The 25,179-nt window shown below is 45.2% G+C and overlaps 1 protein-coding gene across 1 annotated transcript; it reads right to left on the reverse strand.

Annotated features, from left to right (window-relative positions):
• Nucleotides 1-5,515: 5,515 nt before the first annotated feature.
• Nucleotides 5,516-12,226, reverse strand: LOC128054657 (ergosterol biosynthetic protein 28 homolog). Its single transcript, XM_052647304.1, has 4 exons — nt 12,094-12,226; nt 9,655-9,745; nt 5,722-5,840; nt 5,516-5,595 (listed from the first exon to the last, which is right to left on the reverse strand). Exons 1-4 carry the CDS (start codon nt 12,224-12,226, stop codon nt 5,516-5,518), a joined length of 423 nt encoding a protein of 140 aa, XP_052503264.1.
• Nucleotides 12,227-25,179: the final 12,953 nt, after the last annotated feature.

The raw sequence follows: 25,179 nt of genomic DNA on the forward strand, positions 1-25,179 counted from the left end.
TTGACAATTTCCCCAAGCAAAAATGGTGTCTAAAAGAGGTATATTAAGGACATGTGCTGGCTCATGGATGCTAATCTTTAGTTCCTTGTTTGTCCTCTGATCTTATGCTCTGGAGTTGGCAGGGAGCAGGTGGGGCAAGGCGCCTGGGACAGGACGTTCAGTGGGGACACAGGGAAAGCCTGAAATAGGGGCGGTCTTCTCAGGAGTCTGTGAGAACCCTGCCATCACCCCTGTGGAGATGGGCTTGTCTCTGAGCCACTGATGAGGAAACATGTGATTTGGGAACTTTGGTGACTATATCCTGAACCTGGAGTAAAGGTACTTGAGAAAAAACAGGATAGATTCCTCTTGAAAATATTTCAATTTGCAATGTGATGCATTGTGTCAAGTGATAAGATTTTACTATGTTTAGTTTATAATCTGTGTTTTCCTGGGCAGATACAGGCAGAGAGACAAAAGTAAAGGTTGCCTATAGTCCTACTGCCCAGAGATAATCTAGTAACATTTTAGTCATTTCCCAGTGTTTTCTATGGATATGCTTATGCCATTGAGTTTTTTATCTTTTTGGCCATACCACCCAGCATGCAAACTTCCCTGATCAGGGATAGAACCATGCCCCCTGCAGCGGAAGCACAGAATCTTAACCATTGAACTGCCCGGGCAGCCCTCTCTTTGGGCTTTCTACCCTGCTTGTTTCTGCAGGAGAGTCTGACAGCCTTTCTACGCCACTGCCCCCCAACCGCACGTCCCCATGTACACGTCCATTTCCTCCTGTTTGCTACTTATGTCGTCCCACATTTCCTTGTCTCGCAGGCAGTTCCTTGCCCCCGTGGGCCAGGCTTGTTATCCAGCAGGCGGTGAGGGCTCAGTCCTGTGCGTGTGGACTGCGGCAAGCAGCGCGAGTCGGGCCAGGAGGCCAGTGGGTGCAGGCTCACGGTGCTGTCCTGGATGCACCTGGGGGGGCTGGTGGGACGGGGGTCAGAGTCACGCGGGGCTGGGCCCAGGGGAGTCAGGGCTGTCAGAGGGCATCGTGAAGGAGCCGTCATTTCCCCACCGAGGTGGTGGGTGTGAGTGGGACCTGCAGACCCTCCCAGGACTTCAGCCTCAGCGCCAGGGAACAACAGGGCAGGGAGCGCATCGGGCCAGAGGTGCGTTTTCTGATCAGTGAGGTGGGTCATTTGCAGAAAGAACCAGAACTTCTAACTGGGGGCTCATGAGCCACCTTGAGGAAGACAGTGTGCATCTTCTGCCAGTTGGTAGTTTTCTGCCATAAGAGACATAAGCCTTGTTTGGTTGTGATTTCAAGGTGATGGCACTGGAGGAGGCAGGTGTGTGTGATGAGTGTGTCAAAGAGAGGAGATGGACTGAACAGTGGAAATCGGCTGCTGGCTGCTGAACGAGGGCGTCTCGGGGTTCGGGCTGAGATTCTTAGCCAAAACAGTAGCAAGATAGACAATTAGAAGCTGGATCTACTGCTGTAGCCTCTGAACAGGCTGCCTTTAGAATGTTCTGAGAAAGAAAGCTTTTCCTCCAGCTGACGTGGCCTGCATATGCTTCGCCAGCCTCGATGGTCAGAGCTGTGTGGGGCTCGGCCCGTGCTTGAGGCCTTGTTGGGAGCGAGATGAGCCCCTGAGGGAAGAAGCAAAGTGTTCCTAAAACAGCAGACAAACGCCCAAGTTGGCAGTTAGTACTTAGAGGCCTCAGAGCATAATCTTCAGGGCATATTAATCCCATCCAGGTAACAAGTGTGACCCTGAATACCTTCTAATTCTGAGCCATCGTCCCCAAGAACTCTGATGACAAAGAGCCGAAGCCTCCTCTTCTCTGGGGAGCTATATTAGTATATACATACTGTGAGCCATACCGCATCCTGTCTTTGTAACAGTTCACTGTGCGTCTGTTCCACACACGTGGTAACTGTTTTCCTCCCCTGGGGGCTGCCCCTGACTAGGGGTAGTCAGCACTCCTGAGGGGGTGCAGATCTGGCCCTTCCACAGGCACGTGGAGGTCCATCCAGGTGGGGCGAGGTTGTCAGAAGGGGAGGAGGGTGACCGGAGCTCAGTGGCACTCACAGTGAGATGGTCCCTGGAGGCTGTGGTGTCCTGGAAGGCTGACCTTTTCGCTCCTCCTTTGCTCCTGTCGTGATGGTGTGTGTGTCTGGGGAGCACTGTGCGTGACCGGAGCCCCTGTCCTTGTTTTGTTCAGTTGGGGATGCTGAATGCCTGGGACTCTGGTCTTTCCCCTGGATTCCAGACACACAGGCAGGCAGATACTCAGCAGGGTGGAGTCCCTGCCTCTTCACCCCAAGGGCTGTCTCCTTGTCTGTCTTGTAGAAACCCCAGGAGGGGGAGGAGGAGAAGGACAGCAAGAGCAACAAAGCCCCCACCACTGTCTAAGAGGAGCATTTCTGAGAGAGCGGAGGAGCAACTTGGGGGACTCAGACCACCCCCACCTCTCCAGCCAGCACAGCTCTGCCTGCCAGCCCCACAGCCTTCACCTGAGCAGCTTCTGGGGGAACTAGGAGGAACATCTGTGTCTTGGAGGACAGCGCTCTGCTTCCTGGAAGTCACTCCAGAGCTTGCCCTATCTCTGTGGGGGGGATGCCCTTTCCACCACACAGGTTGGGGCTCTGCCCTCCCCCTGCAGGTTCTGGGAGCTGGGGGAGCAGAGAGAATCCTGGAGTCAGTCCTGACTGCTGCCTCACCTTCCTGCTCCAGCCCCTCTCTAGGGAGATGTCCTCCAGAGGAAGGGCAAGCCAGGCCATGGTCTGTGTCCTTCACTGCAAACTCACCTAGATCATTGCCCCCGAGAACTCCAAGGGTCTCCCGAGAGGTGAAAGGAAAGAAGGAGTGGGGGGCCTTGATGGGACTCGGGTCTGCTGGATTAGGTAAGCGTGTCCACCTCTGGTGGGGACAGTGTTTGCAGCCCCAAACCCTCTCCTCACCCCTTCTCCAGCAACAATCCTTTCTCAGACACCCTGAATTTAAAGGGACTCCTTTCAACCAGACCAAGCTGACCACTCATGCCTTGCCTGCATCTGGCTGTACTCAACGGCTTGGGGAGAATTGCCTCAAAATAAGACGTTTGTGCCAGTTCTCCTGTACCCTGAGCTCTGTAATCAAGACACCTGTGCTGTTTAGTTGTGCCCACTGCCTCGGCCTCAGTGCCTTGGAGTTGCCTGCGTGGCAGCGGTGCTTGGGCCAGGACCCGAGGTGAGCCCGCGGTGTCTGTGTCTGTGTGCACAGATCCTCTGTACATAAGCAAAGTCAAACTTCTGGTAGGAGGACCGAGTTAGGGCTGGGAGGGAAGTGGACAGTGATGGTTTTTCACTTTTTGATGAGGCCAAAGTGTTTACTCTTCAGTCCCTTAAAATGCATAAACAAAATGCTTGCTGAAACCATTGTTTCATTTTAAAAACATAATTAGTCATTTTCTACTTGTTAATATCGGATGATCAAGGCAGTGATAGATTCTCCATGTGGTCTGCCTTATCATTTGTGGGGCAGAGACAGCTTTGGGGGTGGGAATGGGAAGGAGGGGTGGGGGCTCCATACCATGAGAGGTGGTCCTCTGCTGCATAGACGTTGCCATCGACTGGGTTATTTTTAAAATGAGGCTGCAGAGGTTACACCTGGCCTATCTGGGGACTGCAACTCAGTGCCTAACACGGGACTAGGACTGCTTTCCACACAGCGTCCACTCGAGGACAGTGTGCCTGCTGCCAAGCGAGGACAGCGCCACCCGAGGGTGCCTGCTGCCAGGAGCCCACTGTGGTTTCTGGCTTATCTCCCAGGGTGGCTGGCGTGTCTGCTCTACAAGCACAGCACTCGTGCAGCAGACTGTCTGGGCCGGAACCCAGTGCTGTTTTCTGCAGCTCTGGATTGCTCCCCTTCCTGTCACTCTCCCCTTCGTAAGGCATTCACCTTATGTGCGTTACGAGAATGGGCTGCAGTCATCGCTTTCCTGGACATTTCTTCTCTAGCGAGCTGACTGCGTCTGGGGCACTCTGATCCTATCTGTCAGCAATCCTTAGGCGGACAAACAACAGTAGGATTCCACTTTAAATCACCTGGGAAGGGGCCAAGCCCGGGCTGTTTGAGAAACCGAATAGCCAGAGTATCTGCCAAATACCCTGTATCATCTGTAGATCCTCCGGGATCTTGCCTTTATTTATCAGGAATCACACTTCCTCGAGGCACGCCGATGAGATCCATATGTCTTGTGCTTTCATTCATTCTTTTCTGAGGTGGGCTCCCTGCAGACTGCCACCTGAACATTAACTCTCTGTAAGATCACTGCTTTTCTTACTGCCTCCTACAATGGCTGATAAGGGAAAGACAGTTCATACCATGGAGCTCTTTTTTGAGGAGGGGACATGAGGCCTGGAATTGCTATAACCACTTTTGGTACCATAAAGGAAGCCAGCCTGTGGATGAAGCCAATGCAGGAGGGCAGAGTCAAAAGAACTCCAGAGAAATGGAACTGAGTCCTGATCAAACCATTCCTGAAGCCTACAATCCTCTGTTCAGTTTTGTCAGCCAATGTTATCTTCATCGCTTCAGCTAGTTTAAGGAAGACTTTGTTCCTTTCACCTGAAGAGCCTTAACTGGTTGGGAATGCCCTTCACAAGCCCCTTGCTCCTTTTGCAACTCCTGCCTTCCACTGAGGAACATCACCATTCTGTAGTTCAGTGACCTTAGTCCTTGAACAAGACTAAGTGCAGCTAGGTCTGCCCTAGATACTGCCTCACATATGAAGACACATGATGTCTGTGACTCAAGTCAGATCCCACCTCCTCAGAGAGGCTTTTCCCAGTGATCTAGGTTCTGTACCTCCCTCCTCTTCCGAATCACGGTACCTGGTTTTCTAGAGTCTTAGCACTGCCTGGGGTCGTTCTTTCAGGTGTGGGCTTGACAGTCTGATTCTTGACTACAGGGACATTGCCTGGGTCATTCATGTTCCCTTCCCAAGTGTCTGGCATGGAGTAAGTGTTCAGTAAACACTTGCTGAAGTAGTGAATGGGTTCTCGAATCTATACTCTGTGCCTGAGGGTTCTGCCAATGTGGAGGGGCTCAGGGCTGTGTCTGGATGGCAGCCGTCTGCTCCAGTGCCTTGTCCTTGGGCTCCAGTGCTCTTTCCATGCTCATGCAGCTGTTTCCTCTATGTTAAAATAGTCGACAGTTAAAAATAAAAGGAAAAAGCCGAAGGCTGGAAAAACGGTCCTGGAAGAGGCTGTGGGTTGCGGAAGTGTACACAGTGGGCTTTGGATATACTGGCAGTTCCTTGATTTGGATGGAGGTACAGAGGACTCATTCTAAAATGATTCTTTACATAAATTTAAATGGTACTGACTTCCTATATGCATGTTATATCTTAAATTTTAAATTAAAGGAAAAAAAACCCAAATGTGAAAGGCTAGAAGTGGATGATGGAGCAGAAATGAAATTGAAGATCATAGGGACGGAAGATTCAAGCAAAGGCCGGAGATGAAGTCTTGGACGTGGGGATGTTGGCCTCAGTTTCTCTTCTTCTGTCTGGATCCTGGTTCTGCTTCTAGCTGCCAGAGCCCCACTAGCATGCCCAGGATTGAGATACCTTAAATACAGATAGACAAGATTAGGGGCTGACCTAAGCACCATGCTTTCTTAGATTAGTTGTATAAGGCTTGTCCTTAGAGCTGGGACGGCTCCTGTGGGAGTTCCAGGGTCACTCGATGCTTACTTGCCACCGTGAGGATTGCCAGGTTGACAATCATGAGAGCCATGGTCCCAAAAACAAACAACTCAGAGAGGAAGTGCCCCATGCCAAGGAAGAAGGTCCAGAGCGTGACGTAGTAGAGCCTACAGGGAAACAGACAGAAACGGGACGGAAGGTTCAGCTCGTTCAGTGCGGAGGAAGTGGTCAGACTTGAAACACACAAATCGAAACCCAGGAAATGACTATGGCTAAAGAAAAAGGAGACTTGGTCCTGCGAAAGACCTGGATGCTTGATCACATCAATTTTCCTCATGTCTAGGGCAAAACTGAAGTGTTGAGCTGCTAAATCAAGGAGAATGACCCAGCAGAGTGCCTTTGCAAGTCTTAGCAAGGTGGTGAAACCAGTGATAGCAAAGCAGAGTCTGGGGTGTGGCATTCTTAGGCAGTGTAGATGATTTTGGATCAATCGCATTTCCATATTCTACTTGCTCAAATTGTCTTTAGTCCAAGCCCGCTTTGCACCTGTCTAGCCAGGGGCTGGTCAGTGCTCATCTGATGGATGCCACCGAATGAAGGGCATGAATGAGGAATGGGTAGCAAGGGACTTTCTGGGGCTTTTAGATGCTTTTGCAATATGGCCTGCATCTTAAGATACTTTGCATCTTAACCTAGCAAAATGGTCAGAGGGAGGACACAGTGATAACCTCACAGAAAAATTCGTTCCTCAGTTTTGACAAGAAGGTAGAGAAGACAGAAGTTATAGGAAGATGGACCACTTTGATAGCTGGTATATTTCTTCTTTCTGAAATTCACAAATTATGAAATATTTCAAAAATACAAAAAATCATACATAATAGAATTTACCCCAAGGCAATGGTTTTTCCAGTAGTCATGTATTGATGTGAGAGTTGGACTGTGAAGAAGGCTGAGCACCGAAGAATTGATGCTTTTGAACTGTGGTGTTGGAGAAGACTCTTGAGAGTCCCTTGGACTGCAAGGAGATCCAACCAGTCCATTCTGAAGGAGATCAGCCCTGGGATTTCTTTGGAAGGAATGATGCTAAAGCTGAAACTCCAGTACTTTGGCCACCTTATGCGAAGAGTTGACTCATTGGAAAAGACTCTGATGCTGGGAGGGATTGAGGGCAGGAGGAGAAGGGGACGACCGAGGATGAGATGGCTGGATGGCATCACTGACTCGATGGATGAGAGTCTGAGTGAACTCTGGGAGTTGGTGATGGACAGGGAGGCCTGGAGTGCTGCGATTCATGGGGTAGCAAAGAGTCGGACACGACTGAGCAACTGAACTGAACTGAACCAATACCCTACTCCATCAAATCTCATTATCTTGACATTTTTGCTTCAGATACTTTTCCTAAGAAATAAAATATTACAGATTTCAATCAAACCTTCCTGTGGATCCTTTTCCACCCTGATCCCATTGTCCTGCCTCCTTTCTCCCCCAAAGGAACTAACATCTTAAGATTGATTTTTATCATTCCTATGCATATTTTTACATACTTAGTAAACATGTATGTATGGGGTTGATGTCTTTTTTTTTTAAGTGAAAATAGGTTTCTTTAGAGAAATACACATTAAATGGGCAGAATACAGACTGTCTCAGAAAGTAAGAACAGCTGGGAATTGATTTCAAGTTTCTGGTTAGGGAGGGGATAGAATCAGAGAGCATATCAGAAGCACATGGACTAAAATCCCAGGGTTTAAAAAAAAGGTTGGAAATAGAAGTCAGCATTTCTGGCTGTCCTGTGTTGGGTGAAGGGGTAATGAATGGGTAAAAGAGGTAAAGATAAGTCTCAGCTGTCTCGGCTCATCCTCAAAGCACAACAAAGAAATATACACCCCTTCTACTTGTCAGTAATTCTTCATCATGGTAAAGGTCGTTAAAATGATTATGCACCCCTTACTCCCTCCCAGTCACCCTGAGAGGATACACAAGTCTCATTTTATACATGAAGGGACTGAGATGCAGAGAAGGTCTATAATGAACCTGCTGCTTCAAACCTAGTTACCAATAGAAATGAGACCAGAGCCTATTTTCCAGTTTTCCTTCTTGGGCCTCAGAGCGTTTCCACTAAACCATGCTACTTCCATGGAGAAGGCAATGACATCCCACTCCAGTACTCTGGCCTGGAAAATCCCATGGATGGAGGAGCCTGGTAGGCTGCAGTCCATGGGCTCGCTAAGTCAGACACGACTGAGCAACTTTACTTTCACTTTTCACTTTCATGCATTGGAGAAGGAAATGGCAACCCACTCCAGTGTTCTTGCCTGGAGAATCCCAGGGACGGGGGAGCCTGGTGGGCTGCCGTCTATGGGGTCGCACAGAGTCGGACAGGACTAAAGTGACTTAGCAGCAGCAGCGGCAGCAGCATGCTACTTCCAAAAGTATACGTCAATGTAGAACAAGTAAACCATAGTTTCAGGTTCAAAAAAACGAAAAAATAAAGATGAATAGATCACAGTGCTAACAGCCCTCAAATCCCACTTGTCCTGGTCTTCGTCAATTTAAATGAATCGAGTCTCTAATACGCAAATCTACAAAATCAAAAACAAAAATCACTGCTTCCCAGGGCTACTAGGAGAAGACTTAATCAATGTCATGGGGGAAGCATGTGGTATAATAAGAGGGGCTCAATAAATATCACCATCTCCTATCTTGCCCAGGTGCTGAGAGTCTGGCTAACACAGAAGTGTTTTAGTATGACACTCTTGGTGGCCTCACTTGGGGACCTGAGCAGTTTCCACCTAGATTGCGGGAAGAAAGCTCGAGCCCCCTCCAGAGGCCAGTTTAGATTGCAACACTTTCTAGCCCAGGGGCTGCAACTGCCTGCAATTGTTCCACACTAGTCTGTATGAGCGACTTCACTTTCACTTTTCACTTTCATGCATTGGAGAAGGAAATGGCAACCCACTCCAGTGTTCTTGCCTGGAGAATCCCAGGGACGGGGGAGCCTGGCGGGCTGCCGTCTATGGGGTCGCACAGAGTCGGACACGACTGAAGCGACTTAGCAGCAGCAGCAGTCTGTATGAGGGCTTCCCAGATGGCAAAGAGGTAAAGAATCTGCCTGCCAATGCAGGAACTCAAGAAATGCAGGTTTGATCCATCCCTGGGTCAGGAAGATCCCCTGGAGCAGGCAATGGCAACCTGCTCCAATATTCTTGCCTGGAAAATACCATGGACAGAGGAGCCTGGTGGGCTACAGTCCATGGGGTCGAAGAGTTGGACATGAGTGTGTACGCACACATGCACACAGTCTGTGTGAGTCCTCTGAAGAGGCAGAATACAGGAGTCCTCGGTTCTCTGTGACCCTCCCTTCATGACTCTGTGTAAACACACAACCACTTACTGATGAGCTCATGACATCATGGATCGTGATTTCTGTCCATCCCTGCCTCTCAAGGAGGAATGTGAGCATAGGCATGCCATGGCCTCTCTAAAAACAGCAAGCACGCTACCTCTTTAGTAGAAGAAAGGCTGACACGTTAGTAAAGGAAGAGGGATATGATGCAGGCCACTGAATCACAACATAACCAGTTTGCTGTGTTCATTTCAAAGATTTTTAAGCTTAAAAACCTTCAGGCCTGTGATGTTTTCTAGCCCTGGAAGGAATGGTACCTAGTAATCTTTTATCTTCACATCCTAGGTTACTATATCAAATCATAGGCCATATGATGGAATCATAGTCCATCATAATAGTGCTTCTTGACTCTGGACATTTATTAGAATCAACTGAAGAAGTTTTATCAAATTACCAAGACCTGGATATCAGAACAGTTAAATCATATACTATGGAGGTGGGCCCAGGACACCCCTGGTATTTTCAAAAGCCTTGCCATGTTGATTTTTAGGATAAACAAGTCATCGAGGGAGGAACACAATGGCTCTGCTCAGCACCCATTGCCAACACAGGGAGATGCTCTTCCCTCCTTTACATACGTTCTGTTGTGAATGTCGATGGCACAGAGGCAGCGAACCACTGATGAGAGCAGCGTCCAGACTCCAAAGGTCCGAGCTTGGAGGCCATTCACTGTGCAGCAGAAACAAGCAGGAGTGTTGAAAAGGGTGTGTCAGGGTTCCCTCCAAACTCCTCCAGCTTCACTGGAGGAGTCAGAGAGCTGAGCCTGCAATCCCCTTGGCTGGGCAAAGTACAGGCTCTGATGCTGCACGTGGGAACTAGAAGGAATGGAAAGAATTCCAGAATGAAAACTGGTTCACCTCCTTTTCAAATGCCTACAGTTGGATGGGCGAATTCCAAGAGTAGAAACCTAACAAACAGCCCACTTTGGCGGTTATTCCTGGGTTAGTGGTTTACCGGTCTGCCTGGAATCTGCTCTGGTGTTGGTGAAGCAAGTGAATCTGAATCAGGATAAGTGTGGGGGAACACGGTGGCAAGCAGGCTGTCAATGCAAGATGCCTAGGAGGTCAGACTTTCAGTGAGGCTGATACAGGAGAGAACACAGAAATACTGAGCCCTGTCTAGACACCCACACCTGGTCTTTAAGAGACCCAGGTCCCTGGATCTCCTGAATTCAGATCTATATCATGTGAATGAAGCCCTAACGAGGCTGGTATACTGTGCGTGCGGGAAGGGAACAAAGCTCCGTGTTAGCCGGGGCCACTCTGCTCTTGCTAGCTTCATTCTGGCACTGCTGTGTTAAATGTCTTGTCCAGAATGTTTAAATCATAGTCCATCATAACAGTGCTTCTTGACCCTGGGCATTTATTAGACCCAACTGACGAAATTTTGCAAAATTACCAAGACCTGGATACCAGATCAGTTAAATCATATGCTATGGAGGTGGGCCCAGGACACCCCTGGTATTTTTGAAAGCCTTGCCTTGTTGATTTTAATGTACCGGTATTGATCTATGGTGAAAAGCAAGGATACTTCCTTTCCTGGTCTCCTGAGCAAGAGAAATTTTAAGGGACAAGACTCACAACCAAAATGTCTTTCAGGATTTTCCTTTAAGGATTTTCCAGCCTTTGGAAAACCAGACAGCAACACTAAATTCACAACCCCAAAGATCTTTAGATGGTAGTCATTTTGAGAAAAATATCCCAAACTAAAATATAGCAGTTAGTCCTGGAGAGCTAGATTCTTTTTTTTTCTTTTTACATTCTTTATAAAGCATTTTGATAGCGCTTCTGATGAAACGACAAGAAATTTCTCTTTTCTATTTCTATACATCTCTTTATGAGTGAGAACTGAAAATGGAGTATCTCAGTAATGCTAACCAGAGTAGGCATCAGGAGCAATTCTTCTACTGGATGCTCCAGGCTCCTGCTATCACCAGCAAAGTCCCAGAAGGTCACGAGGGACCTGTTTCCGAGCTGTGTGTGCGTGCAGGCCTGCAGAAGCACACACACACACAGTTCTGCTCACCTATTTGCCCTTCGACAAATCACATAACCTCTGGGCTTTTCTGTCTCAATTTTAAATTCAAAGGGCTAGGACAGATGACCTCAAAAACCCTGTGAATCTATACAGAGTTCCTGGACCACCAGAGGACAGCACTGGAGGGTGAAAAGTAGAATGATTCCACCCACTTTTCTAAGCCTATTATACTTGAGCTTTGTTCAAAGTGAGCCTTAGCCTTCTTACTTTCATTTAATACCCAGATGCTGCAGAAATGTGAACTAGGTAAGAACCGGAATCTGGGTTACCTATAAATGTGACATAGAATTGTCCCTACTATGAAATGGTGCTGCAGCTCAAGCCACCCCACGTATCAAAGGAAGGAAGCACAAGCTGAAATGTGCAACCACTCTCCAGCAGAGAGGCTCAGGATGCTGGGGAAAGCCATCGTGGGCCTGTGGAAGTTCATGTGGGAAACCAACCTGGAAGGATTTTGGTATCTTTTCAGGATCTGTGTCATGGTTTGAGAAGACCTTGGATTAGTAATTCTCCATATGCAATGTAGGGTATAAACCATACGCCACATGACCTGATTTTTGAAGGAAGCAACAGGAAAACCTTCTTCATGATTTCCTCATCAGGTATCAGAGTCATCAGAAGTCTGTTTCCTCACATGTCCTTGTAATGGTATTTGTACAGACCAGCTGCCAAGGGCAGTGTAAAATGAAGGGAAAGGTATTCAGAGAAGCTTGCGGGCAAAATGGACCAATTGTTATCCACCACGCAGTGGCTTAGGATCACTAGCTTAGGCAAAATCAGAATCACCTGGGAAGTTTCTAAAAAGAACTTCCTGTGACGCATCCAGGGGGTGAGAGATTCAGTAATTAGGTCTGGACAGGGAATTGGCCCCCTGTGCTTTGTTTGGTTTTAGTTTTTTGCAGTTATTGTGATGTACAGCCCGGTCTGGGGACCATCATTGAGGCCACTCCCACAAAGGATGCAGGTCTTTGCTTTCTTACCCAGGTCTGGCTTGCTGGTATAGAGCTTTTCATAGAGAAAGGTGTGGTCTCGGAAGCTCTGCAGCGAGTGACCCGCGGCTATGATGGACGTCATCATCAGCCAGATTCGTAACACGTTCAGGAATCGGCTCATGGCTCCCCTCCAACCTGAGAGGGCTTTTTGCCTTGGAAACAAAAGCAAAGGGCAGGAGACACAGATGGTTAATGTGCTTCAACCATAAGCTCTGTAGTTAACCTGTGTCCCATTCATGAGGGCGGTACTAATCTTACTTCATCAGCCATTTCATAACTCCTCTCCCAAATACTGGAGGCTCATCTACCTTCATGCACCCGTCATAGGGTTGGCACTTTGCCTTTGAATATCTACCTTAACTCAAAGTGTGCTGACAAAAGTAATAAAGAAAAAAGGCTAAATAATGCAATGGGTGGAAATGACAGACCCTGTGGAAAAAATGGAAAGAAAGGAAACAGAGGAGAGGGGGGTGTCCAAACATCACTACCGAGAAATAAAATGGACTCTAATGAACGATTTCTGGAAATTGGTCTCAATATTTCATCATACTAATGGCGAGTCAGCAGTATACTGTGCAACAAGTAGCACCATGCTTATTTCCGGCTAAGGGATTTCTCCAAAATATTAGCCTAAAGCAGAATTCTCTTCTCTTGGCTGAATCAGACCCCTGGGATCTTTCCTTCTAACCTGGTGCTTCTCGTCATTCTTTTGTACTGCAAGTACCTCAAAGGTAATTATAAATCTACTGGCAGACACCTGCCTGGCTACTGCTGATTGATCCTTCCCAGCACAGAGAAGTCTTGCACGTCTGAGTGGCATGTATGGCTTGAGGGAAATATTTACACGCTTTAAGTTTTCTCTACTTTGGTTCACAGGGATTCCATGTTCCATAAATTAGAAAAACAATATAAAAGTTAAAAATAAATAAATTGTGGTTACTTGAGAAACAGTGAGAAAATTAGATGGAGAAGGAACAGCTATGTCAGTGTTGGGTTGTGGAAGAAATTACAGTTATTGATTATTTGTATACACCATGTGCTAGGCCAAAAACCTATCTATTATCTCACTGAATCCTTAAACACAGTCGGGAGACACTATTAATATTTCCACTTAACAGATGAGGGCTGGCACAGAGATGTTAAGTGACCTGCTTGAGGTTACACAGTCAATAGATGAAAGAGCTGAGATACAAAACATGGTCTATGGGTCTCTAAGATGGTCTCACTGAGCATATTCTGATGAAGTTTCCATTTTTGAGTGAGGCAAGCAAACCATAGCCACCTGTCTTCACTGTATAGAAAATACCATCGGGGTATGAAGTTTTCATTTAAATAAGAGAACAAAATGTTAGATCAACCCTTGCTGAGCACTGATTCAAATTATCATGCTTAAATAAAAACCATGTAGATAGAAATCTAATCATGGAATTGATTCTTCCCATCTTTGGTATGTGACCCATGGTTTATCTACTGTCTGGTTAATTTCTTCGGCCTGAAGTGGCGATAAATTATCAGGCTTCCTTTGTCACTTTCACAGTAGGCCTTTTGTTATAGTCCTACATTACTAAGCTGAAACAAATATTAACATCAGTATTGGCTCAAGATGGTGTGACGCATCAGAAAACAAAGAAAGTTCCAGAGGTAGAAGGGTCAGTGGACAGAAGTCTCAGTGCAAATGGGTCAGAAAAGTGGACTCTGTCAAAGTCCAGAGAGATTGAGCTCTAATGGAATCACGAGCAGTTCCATCATGGGCCAAGACACACACACTCCCCTCCCCTCCCCTCCTCCTTGTTTTCTCTCCCTCCCTCAGTAGGAGACTTAAGCTCTCAGGGTCAGAAAACCTGCATGGATGGCCTCCCTCTTTGACAGAACTTATGCCCATTTCACAGAAGCTCTCCGAAACTCCAGAAGATAGCTGGTGAAGGCAGAGCCAGAGCACTCTCCCAAATTGCTCTGCCAGTCCCTCAGCACGGCTTGCTCAACGCTTTTGAGGGCCTCTGAGAGAATCCAACCTGTATTCCCCAATTTTGCCCTGACCCAGGCCAGGAAAGGTGTGGTGTTTAGTAGAGTCGGGAGTGAGTGGTTCCTTTCCTGGTCTCACTATTCAGTAGCTCTGTGACCATGGGCAAGTAATTCACACTTAACAGCTTAAGTTCCCTTACCTGCAAAATGGAGATTAAAATTACCTATTTCAAGGATTATTATAAGAATTACCTTAGGAGGCAAAGCTTCCTCGCATTGTGCCAGGCTCAGAGTGGCCACTCATTCGTTCATCAATTCACTCGCTCTGTACCTAACAAGCTTTCTTCGTTTTCCCAGCTCCCGCTGCTCTTGGTCTCTGAAATCTCTTTTCTCCCTACAAGGTTGCCTCCCGGGTATCTTCCTTCTATCCCATCTCCATTTTTCCAGGCTGTGCGGATCCTCTCCATTAGAAGCCACACAGATACCTACCTCTCCCCCGCACATACACCCTACCTGGCTAGGGTACTCGCAGCACAGAAGCAGCAGCAGCAGCAAAGAAACTGCCCCAGCACAGCTCCAGACCTGAGTCTACCTCAGCCCTTGTTCCCGCCCCCACTCTCAGCCTGGCTCCTAGATTGGGCTGTATCTGTCTGTCCTCGTTCTGATTGGCTGTTTTCGTTCTGCTGGAAGTCATGGGTCTTGGACCCGTTTACTGCGAATCAGGGTTGCAGCTGCCCAAGCGTCAACCCCAGCACTCGGCCCTTGCAGTGAACTCTCCTGTTGAGTGCAGCAGAACAACTCCGGGTTCGGAGTCTATCTTTTTTGGACGGCGGGGAAAAGAGCGGATAAAAGAATTCAAGACTTCTCTGAAGACCGGCCGGTGAAGGAGGAGGGAGGGAGGTGCCGAGCGCTGTCCCCGCCTGCCCGCCCCGAGCGATGGGAAGATGAAGCGGGTAAAGGCCTGCGCCCGCGCCCTCCTCCCCGGAGAGAGAGGCGCCCCGAGTCCCGGCGGGCGCCGGCCGCTGCACTTCCCTCTCCTTGTCCGGGAACAGCTGCTGGCTTCCGGGCGCGCTGGGCTGAATCGCAGCGGCTGCGGCTCCCCGCGTCCTTTCCGTGGGGAGCATCCGAGGACCTCCCTGGGATGGGGGTGAGCCATGGGTGGGACTGAGAGCCTGATCCTTTTAGGGTGAGGACACTCCTCGGGCGAGTGTCCGCAATCTTGCGAACGCCCTGTCTCTTCCTGCCCAGCTCGCAGCCTAGGACAGGTTGGCATCCCTTCATCGCTTGGAGGTTTAGTTTGTTTTTTTTATTAATTTAAGGGACTTCCCAACATTTTGGGAAATTCTGAGAAATCCTGTTGGGGATACTCGGAAGAAAACCTTGAGATTGTTCCATACTGCCCATTTCGCTGAACATGTGTAGGGGATCCTTGTCGGAACTGGCTTTCCTCGCCCCCTATTTACGTTATCACATATGTTAATGCATAGAAAAATAAGGTTTGGAAAGATCGAATGCTCATCTTTGAGTAATAGGATTATGGTCATTCAAACATTTTCTTATCTATTATTTCTAGTCCATCCTCAAACACAATGAAATGTACCTTTTCTTTATTAAAGTATTTTAATTAGCAATAGGCTAATTTTAATGTCAGTTTGATATTCAGATCCTAGTTTGTGATTTTCAGTAAGGGAGAATAATTTTTGAGAGCATTTGGAGGGACGGTTCCCCTCCTCCCAGCTATTTATAACCTTGATTCAGCAGAATAAGACCATGGCATCTGGTCCATCACTTCATGGCAAATAGATGGGGGAACAATGGAAACAGTGAGAGACTTTATTTTGGGGGGCTCCAAAATCACTGTAGATGGTGACTGCAGCCATGACATTAAAAGACGCTTGCTCCTTGGATAAAAAGCTATTACCAACCTAGACAGCATATTAAAAAGCAGAGACATTACTTTACAAACAAAGGTCTGTCTAATCAAAGGTATAGTTTTTCCAGTAGTCATGTTTGGATGAGAGATTTGGACCACAAAGAAGATTGAGTGTCAAAGAATTGATGCTTTAGATTGTGGTGCTGCAGAAGACTCTTTTGAGAGTCCCTCAGACTACAAGGAGTTCAAACCAGTCAAATGTAAGGGAAATCAACCCTGGATATTAATTGGAAGGACTGATGCTGACACTGAAGCTCCAATACTTTGGCCACCTGATAGAAAGAGCCCATTGATAGAAAAGACCCTGAAGTTGGGAAAGATTGAACACAAAGAGAAGGGGGTGGCAGAGGGTAAGACGGTTGAATAGCATGATCAACTCAATGACTCAAAAACACGAATCTGAGCAAACTCAAGGAGACAGTGACGGACAGAGGAGCCTGGCATGTTATAGTCCATGGGGTTGCAAGGAATTGGACATGACTTAGTCTCTTGATGAAAGTGAAAGTGGAGAGTGAAAAAGTTGGCCTAAAGCTCAACATTCAGAAAACGAAGATCATGGCATCTGGTCCCATCACTTCATGGGAAATAGATAGGGAAACAGTGGAAACAGTGTCAGACTTTATTTTGGGGGGCTTCAAAATCACTGCAGATGGTGTTTGCAGCCATGAAATTAAAAGACACTCCTTGGAAGAAAAGTTATGACCAACCTAGATAGTATATTCAAAAGCAGAGACATTACTTTGCCGACTAAGGTCCATTTAGTCACGGCTATGGTTTTTCCTGTGGTCGTGTATGGATGTGAGAGTTGGACTGTGAAGAAGGCTGAGCACCGAAGAATTGATGCTTTTAAACTATGGTGTTGGAGAAGACTCTTGAGAGTCCCTTGGACTGCAAGGAGATCCAACCAGTCCATTCTGAAGATCAGCCCTGGGATTTCTCTGGAAGGAATAATGCTAAAGCTGAAACTCCAGTACTTTGGCCACCTTATGCGAAGAGTTGACTCATTGGAAAAGACTCTGATGCTGGGAGGGATTGAGGGCAGGAGGAGAAGGGGACGACCGAGGATGAGATGGCTGGATGGCATCACTGGCTCAATGGACGTGAGTCTGAGTGAACTCCGGGAGTTGGTGATGGACAGGGAGGCCTGGCGTGCTGCAATTCATGGGGTTGCAAAGAGTCGGACACGACTGAGCGACTGAACTGAACTAGTGACTAAACAACAAACATCAAGAATAGAAAAACACTAGCAAAAATAAAAAAAATAAAAAGTTAACTCTTTAAAATGATTCTCAAAGCTGACAAAATTTTAGTTCAGTTTCAGTGCAGTTGCTCAGTCGTGTCCAACTCTTTGCGACTGCATGGACTGAAGCATGCCAGGCCTCCCTGTCCATCACCAACTCCTGGAGTTTACTCATACTCATCTCCATTGAGTCGGTGACACCATCCAACCATCTCATCCTCTGTCGTCCCCTTCTCCTGCCTTCCGTCTTTCCCAGCATCAGGGTCTTTTCAAATGAATCAATTCTTCACATCAGGTGGCCAAAATATTGCAGTTTCAGCTTCAGCATCAGTCCTTCCAATGAATATTCAGAACTGGTTTCCTTTAGGATGAACACGTTGGATCTCCTTGCAGTCCAAGGGACTCAAGAGTCTTCTCCTACACCACAGTTCAAAAGCATCAATTCTTCATCTCTCAGCTTTCTTTATATCCAACTCTCACATCCATACCTGACTACTGGAAAAACGATAGCTTTGACTAGATGGACCTTTATTGACAAAGTAATGTCTCTGCTTTTTAATATGCTATCTACGTTGGTCATAACTTTTCTTCCAAGGAGTAAGCATCTTTTAATTTCATGGCTGCAGTCACCATCTGCAGTGATTTCGGAGCCCCAAAAAATAAAGTCAGCCACTGTTTCCCCATCTATTTGCCATGAAGTGATGGGACCGGATGCCATGATCTTAGTTTTCTGAATATCGAGTTTTAAGCCAACTTTTTCACTCTCTTTCACTTTCATCAAGAGGATCCTTAGTTCTTTTTTACTTTCTGTCATAAGGGTGGTGTCATCTGCATATCTGAGGTTATTGATATTTCTCCTGGCAATCTTGATCCAGCTTGGGCTTCATCCAGTCCAGCATTTCTTATGATGTACCCTGCATATAAGTTAAATGAACAGGGTGACAATATACAGCCTTGATGTACTCCTTTTCCTATTTGGAACCAGTCTGTTGTTCCATGTCCAGATCTAACTGTTGCTTCCTGACTTGCATACAGATTTCTCAAGAGGCAGGTCAGGTGATCTGGTATTCCCATCTCTTATAGAATTTTCCACAGTTTGTTGTGATCCACACAGTCAATGGCTTTTGCGTAGTCAATAAAACAGAAGTAGATGTTTTTCTGGAACTCTCTTGCTTTTTCGATGATCCAGCTGATGTTGGCAATTTGATCTCTGGTTCCTCTGCCTTTTCTAAATCCAGCTGAACATCTGGAAGGTCATGGTTCATGTACTGTTGAAGCCTGGCTTGGAGAATTTTGAGCATGACTTTACAAGCCTGTGAATCAGTGCAGTTGTGCAATAGTTTCAGCATTCTTTGGCTTTGCCTTTCTTTGGGACTGGAATGAAAATTGACCTTTTCCAGTCCTGTGGCCGCTGCTGTGTTTTCCAAATTTGCTCGCATATTGAGTGCAGCAGTTTTACAGCATCATCTTTTAGGATTTGAAATAGCTCAGCTGGAATTCTTGCCTTGAGAACCCCATGAATAGTATGAATAGTATGAAAAAGCACCACCTTAAACATCTGTAAAATGGGGCAAATTATTCCTATGATCCCTTTCAACTTTTTTTTTTTCCCACTATATTTTTACATCAGAAGATAGAGGGGGAAATAGGCAGGTTAAACTATTAAGCTTTAGGTAGAAACATTGGAAACTAACTAAAGTTCCTTGTCAATCCGCCTCTAGCTGCAAACTGGCACCAGTGTGCCTTAGCACCTACAAATGATGCATTATTGATAAAAGGTAAAAATGTTTGAAATGAGTCAGGAACACAATAAGCACACACAGCTGACAAGAGCCAAGGCCTGAATCATACTATCTGTAGAAAGCCACATCCCTGACAGAGAATCTTTTCACTTACAACTTCTGAAAAGTGAAAACAGGTAGCCAATGAATCGTTAATTCAGTAAATGAAGTTGCTCTGTCGTGTCCGACTCTTTGCAACCCGTGGACTGTAGCCCACCAAGCTCCTCCATCCATGGGATTCTCCAGGCAAGAATACTGGAGTAGGTTGCCATTGGAGCTAAAAACACTTAAGGCAGGCGCTGCTTTGTCACTAAAGGCATGTTCCCACCAGTTGGCGCTAAAGGAAAAGATTCAAAATGATTCAGTTCGGTTCAGTTCAGTCTCTCATTCATGTTCGACTCTTTGCAACCCCATGAACTGCAGCACGTCAGGCCTCCCTGTCCATCACCAACCCCTGGAATCCACCCAACCCCATGTTCATTGAGTTGGTGATGCCATCCAGCCATCTCATCCTCTGTCATCACCTTCTCCTCCTGCCCTTAATCTTTCCCAGCATCAGGGTCTTTTCAAATAAGTCAGCTCTTTGCATCAGGTGGCCAAAGTATTGGAGTTACAGCTTCAACATCAGTCCTACCAATGAACATCCAGGACTGATCTCCTTTAGAATGGACTGGTTGGATCTCCTTGCAGTCCAAGGGACTCTCAAGAGTCTTCTCCAACACCACAGTTCAAAAGCATCAATTCCTCAGGGCTCAGCTTTCTTTACAGTCCAACTCTCACATCCATACATGACCACTGGAAAAACAATAGCCTTGACTAGATGGACCTTTGTTGACAAAGTAGTCTCTGCTTTTTAATATACCGTCTACGTTGGTCATAACTTTTCTTCCAAGGAGCAAGCATCTTTTAATTTCGTGGCTGCAATCACCATCTGCAGTGATTTGGGAGCCCCCAAAAATAAAGTCAGCCACTGTTTCCATTGTTTCCCCATCTATTTGCCATGAAGTGATGGGACCAGATGCCATGATCTTCATGTTCTGAATGTTGAGCTTTAAGCCAACTTTTTCACTCTCCTCTTTCACTCTCCTCAAGAGGCTTTTTAGTTCCTCTTCACTTTCTGCCATAAGGGTGGTGTCATCTGCATATCTGAGGTTATTGATATTTCTCCCAGCAATCTTGATTCCAGCTTGTGCTTCTTCCAGCCCAGTGTTTCTCATGATGTACTCTGCATAGAAGTTAAATAAGCAGGGTGAAAATATATAGCCTTGACGTACTACTTTTCCTATTTGGAACCAGTCTGTTGTTCCATGTCCAGTTCTAACTGTTGCTTCCTGACCCACATATAGGTTTCTCAAGAGGCAGGTCAGGTGGTCTGGTATTCCCATCTCTTCAAGAATTTTCCATAGTTTATTGTGATCCACACAGTCAAAGGCTTTGGCATAGTCAATAAAGCAGAAATAGATGTTTTTCTGGAACTCTCTTGCTTTTTCGATGATCCAGCAGATGTTGGCAATTTGGTCTCTTGTTTCTCTGCCTTTTCTAAAACCAGCTTGAACATCTGGAAGTTCATGGTTCACGTATTGCTGCAGCCTGGCTTGGAGAATTTTGAACATTACTTTACTAGTGTGTGAGATGAGTGCAATTGTGTGGTAGTATGAGCATTCTTTGGCATTGCCTTTCTTTGGGATTGGAATGAAAACTGACCTTTTCCGGTCCTGTGGCCACTGCTAATCAAAATGATTAGGAAACTGCAAATTGGGACTTTAAATTTTCATTTACACCAGAAACCAGGACATATTAAGAAATTGCACTTTTACAGACATGAAAGAACAAAAAAATTAGATTAGTAACCAAAGTAGACTAGTTTTACTGCTTACTTTATTGAAAGCCTAAGAACATTTTGGTTTTTAAACAGTTATTTCATGAGGAATAGATACCATTCACTCAGCCTCCATAACTCAAAGCCTCTAAGCCTCGTTCATCCCAATGTCTGTGCTGGAAATGCCTTCCCCACTTTCTCTGTTCACCTAATCCCACTCTCTATAGCCCAGCTCATCTCACCACCTCCCTGGAGCCTTCCCCAGCTCCTGCAGCCCACAGAGTTGTATTTCTCTGAACTGTAGCACTCTCTATATAATCATTTGTTGATGATCTTTTTTAACGGATATAAAGCCAGCTTTTACAATCAGAATTAAGTACTTTGTAAGGACTAAAGAACCTATATACCAAGCAAACATTTCCACGTCTATACATATAAATTTCTAATTTGGGATCCCCAAGGAAAATATAAAAAAAGAGCCCCTTTACATTTACTATTGCAAACAATGCCATGCAAAACAAGGATGCCTGGACAGTTTCTAGCTCTAATGTCCAGGATTGCAAAGCATGAATACTTTAATACAGCCCGGGGATCTGAGCGGATCTAGCAGACCTCCATGGAGAGACATCTTGGGAGCAAGTCAACATCCTAGATGATTTAAGACCTTCGAACTTCCAAACCTTTAGAAATGTTAAGCCTGTTCCTCCAAGTGTAAACAAGATTGACTTTAAGATTCCTAAAGTATAAAACAAGTGTTTCATAGACATGAGCTGATGGAACATTAACAATCAAAACTCAACAGTAGGAGTTTAAAAGTAAGAGGAGCAAACGTCCATCAATATGAACTGGGGTGAGGTCAGGTGGGATTACACCTGTATTTTCACTAACTTCTACTAGAAATTTAGCACTTCTCAATTGCGAATACAGGCAACAAACCACAGTACTACTAGCATTACCTGCCCCTTCGACTCCATCTGAAATGACAGATTTTTTGTACCATATGACAGTTGTTGCAGACATCTGGAAATAACATTGTTATTTATCACTACTTCCAAGTTATGGCAGTTCCTAAAATTGCCACTAGATCCCCTATGATTACAGTCTTCTCATCTGGTATAATGAGGATGGACCACAATCTGGCAAGCTTCTCCCCTCAAGCAATCATTCAGTTACCAAATGGTGACTGCTCGCAGTGGTGGTCCAGGTATCTATGATGTTCCTGGTATTCTCCACTTACAAGTGTTAATCAGAGACCGCCCAAGGACGGGGAGCTTATGCAAACTAAGCAAAGATAGTCTTCATGTTGCTGTCTTTAGAAAATAAAATTGAAGTTTTACCTTCTAAATGAATGATCTTGCTGTTTTATACATTAATAAATTCCAGATGTATTCATTCATTAAGTTAGTCATTCGGGTAGCAAGTATGTATAGAGCACTTACTAAAATAAAATTAGTTTGAATCATCTAAAATAAAATGAAATTATGTTGAGTCATCTAACATTCTCAATATTTTGACTGTCTTGACTTACCAAAATAGCAATTTCATATAGTTCAGTCTAATACTTGTGAGCCCAACCCCTAAGCCCACTAATAAAAGAGACAGTCATAAAGTAAAAGAAGATCTTGAATCAGAAAGATGGATGCCTGCACAAGTTAAAAACGTGGTGAAATGGCTAAGAGGCAGCACACAGAAAAAGTCACAAAAAGGCAAATTGCCCAGAGGAAATTATCCATTTAATTATCCTGAATGAGAATGATCCAAAGACATTAATAACAAATCTGTATTATTTTCTATGACATAACGTGATGAAAAGCCTCTCCCCAAAGATTTACTAATGCTTCAATAATTTTTTTCTAATTAAATAATATAATCTTCTACAGTATTATAAGAAATATACTTTTAAATCAATATTAAATCTGGCAAGAATAATGCCTTAACATTTGTATGGCACTTTGTCATTTAAAGGTAATTTTATACACATTATTCTATTATATTCAGCCTGGGAGATACTATCCCCACTTTTCAGATGACATAGCACATGAATCCTAGTGGACTTACAGAAAACTTAAAAAACGAATCTTATCTTTAAGCCAGTTTCTCTCTTTGCTCTCTGTGTCATGTAATAATATTAAAGCAGGTGAAACATCTAAGAGCTTCAAAATCCTGGAACCTAGGTCTGAATCTCAATCTATCACTTAATCTCCATGCTACCCTAAGGAAGTTCTTTGATATGTGTGGGGCTGAGCTTAGTTAAGTGGGAATAATAACATCTTCAGATGTTATTGTTAAATGGGATATGGCAGTTAAAGCCCTTACCATCACCTATAACAGCTACACTTAGCACTATCTTCATTTATATTCTTGTGAGAATCCAGCAATGAAGAAACTTGACTCTTATCTAAAAGAACTTGAGAAAGCCATGCATCTCAATAGACAGCAGAATTCTAAACAGGCCTCAGAATTCTAAAGGCCTGTCCCACACTTTCTCAAATAACTTATTATTATCATCACTCTATCATCCTAAAGGCTTTGGAGAAAATAACCAATGTCACAGTGTTGGGAGACCTACTTTTCCTCCATATCTAAAAATTTCAAAATCTCCTATGTTAGGAGCTCTGATCAAGAGTTGATTAAGAGCTACTACCTGTACCATCTAGGGGCGATGTTCACTCATGAGGCCGGAAACAGAGCCTTCTTTCATTTCAGACAGCTGATGGTCACCCCAGAAAAGATCCCAAATTAGACCATGTATGGAGACTAAAACCAGAGTCAGATAACACCAAAGGAAGGATATTGGTAAAAGAGGCTAGGAGTAAAATAAAAGAGAAATATCTTCCAACCTGAAGGCAAAGGGTCAAAAGCAGGCTTGCTATTACTTACTCCTAGCTCACCACCTCCTCATCCTCTGAGGATGATGCTGTTTCCTTGGGTCCTGAGCCATCATGACTGGCATTTCCTTTAGTATGTCATGCAGTCAGCAGACGGGGGCCTCAGAGACCTTTGCTTGCACATTCACTGGATCAAACTATTTGGGTGGCACAGATTCCTGCAAGAGAGACAAATGATCTGAAATGCAATGCAGCTGTCTTTTTGTTCATCATTGCTGGTGATCTTCTATGTAATGAAAATGGATATTTACCTAAATACTGTCCAACCTCTAGAAGCTTAGCTTTTTGCACAGTGCCTCACATAAGACACAAAGATCAAGCTTTTATTTTTCAAACACATTGTCTGTCCTCTGTGTATTTGAAGAGAGAGGCTATTAAGTTTCCTGTGTTTCTTTTACATACTAAATCTAATGTGCACCAAAAGGATAGGCTTACTTAACTTTGAGAAAAATGTGAGATACATGGCTGATTGTGTTAAACGTAGGTTCCTTCCTAGCAAAACCTGACATGAGTTAAAAAGAAAAACATGGGTTTTAAGATGCTAGCAAATATTTCTTTAGACTTTATGACAAGCACAGGTAAAATAAGATCATGATTCCACTGAAATAAGTTCAAGCAAAAAATGAATATATTCTGCTGAATCAAGGCTATAAATAGCTGGGGATGGGGGGAGACTATCCATCGAAATGCTCTCAAAAATTATTCTCCCTTACTGAAAATCATAAATTATGATCCAAATATCAAAGAGACATTAAAATTAGCCTATTGCTCTTTAAAATAATAAAGAAAAGGTACATTTCATTGTGTGTTTGAGGATGGAATAGAAATAACAGATAAAATGTTTGAATGACTATAAATCCTATTATTCAAAGATTACCATTCAATCTTTCCAAACCTTATTTTTCTATGCATTAATATATCTGATAATGTAAATAGGGGGCAAGGAAAGCCAATTCCCACAAGGATCCCTACACAAGTTCAGCGAAATGGGCAGTATGGTACAATCTCAAGGTTTTCTTCCAAGTATCCCCAACAGGATTCTTCAGTATTTTCCCAAATGTTGGGAAATCCCTTATATTAATAAAAAACAAACTAAACCTCCAAGCAATGAAGGGATGCCAACCTGTCCTAGGCTGCGAGCTGGGCAGGAAGAAAGAAGGTGACGGGAAGATTGAGGGCACTCGCCCGAGGAGCATCCTCACCCTAAAGGGATCAGGCTCTCTGTCCCACCCGTGCTCACCCCATCCCAGGGAGGTCCTCAGATGCTCCCCAAGGAAAGGACACGGAGAGCCGCAGCTGCTGCGATTCAGCCCAGCGTGCCCAGAAACCAATAGCTGTTCCTGGACAAGGAGAGGGAAGTGCAGCTGCCAGCACTGCCTGGACTCAGGGGCGCCCCTCTCTCCCAGGAGGAGGGCGTGGGCACAGGCTTTTACCTGGTTCATCTTCCCATC

This window comes from Budorcas taxicolor, chromosome 10 (genome assembly GCF_023091745.1).
Source record: "Budorcas taxicolor isolate Tak-1 chromosome 10, Takin1.1, whole genome shotgun sequence".
NCBI classification, from domain to species: Eukaryota; Metazoa; Chordata; class Mammalia; order Artiodactyla; family Bovidae; genus Budorcas; species Budorcas taxicolor.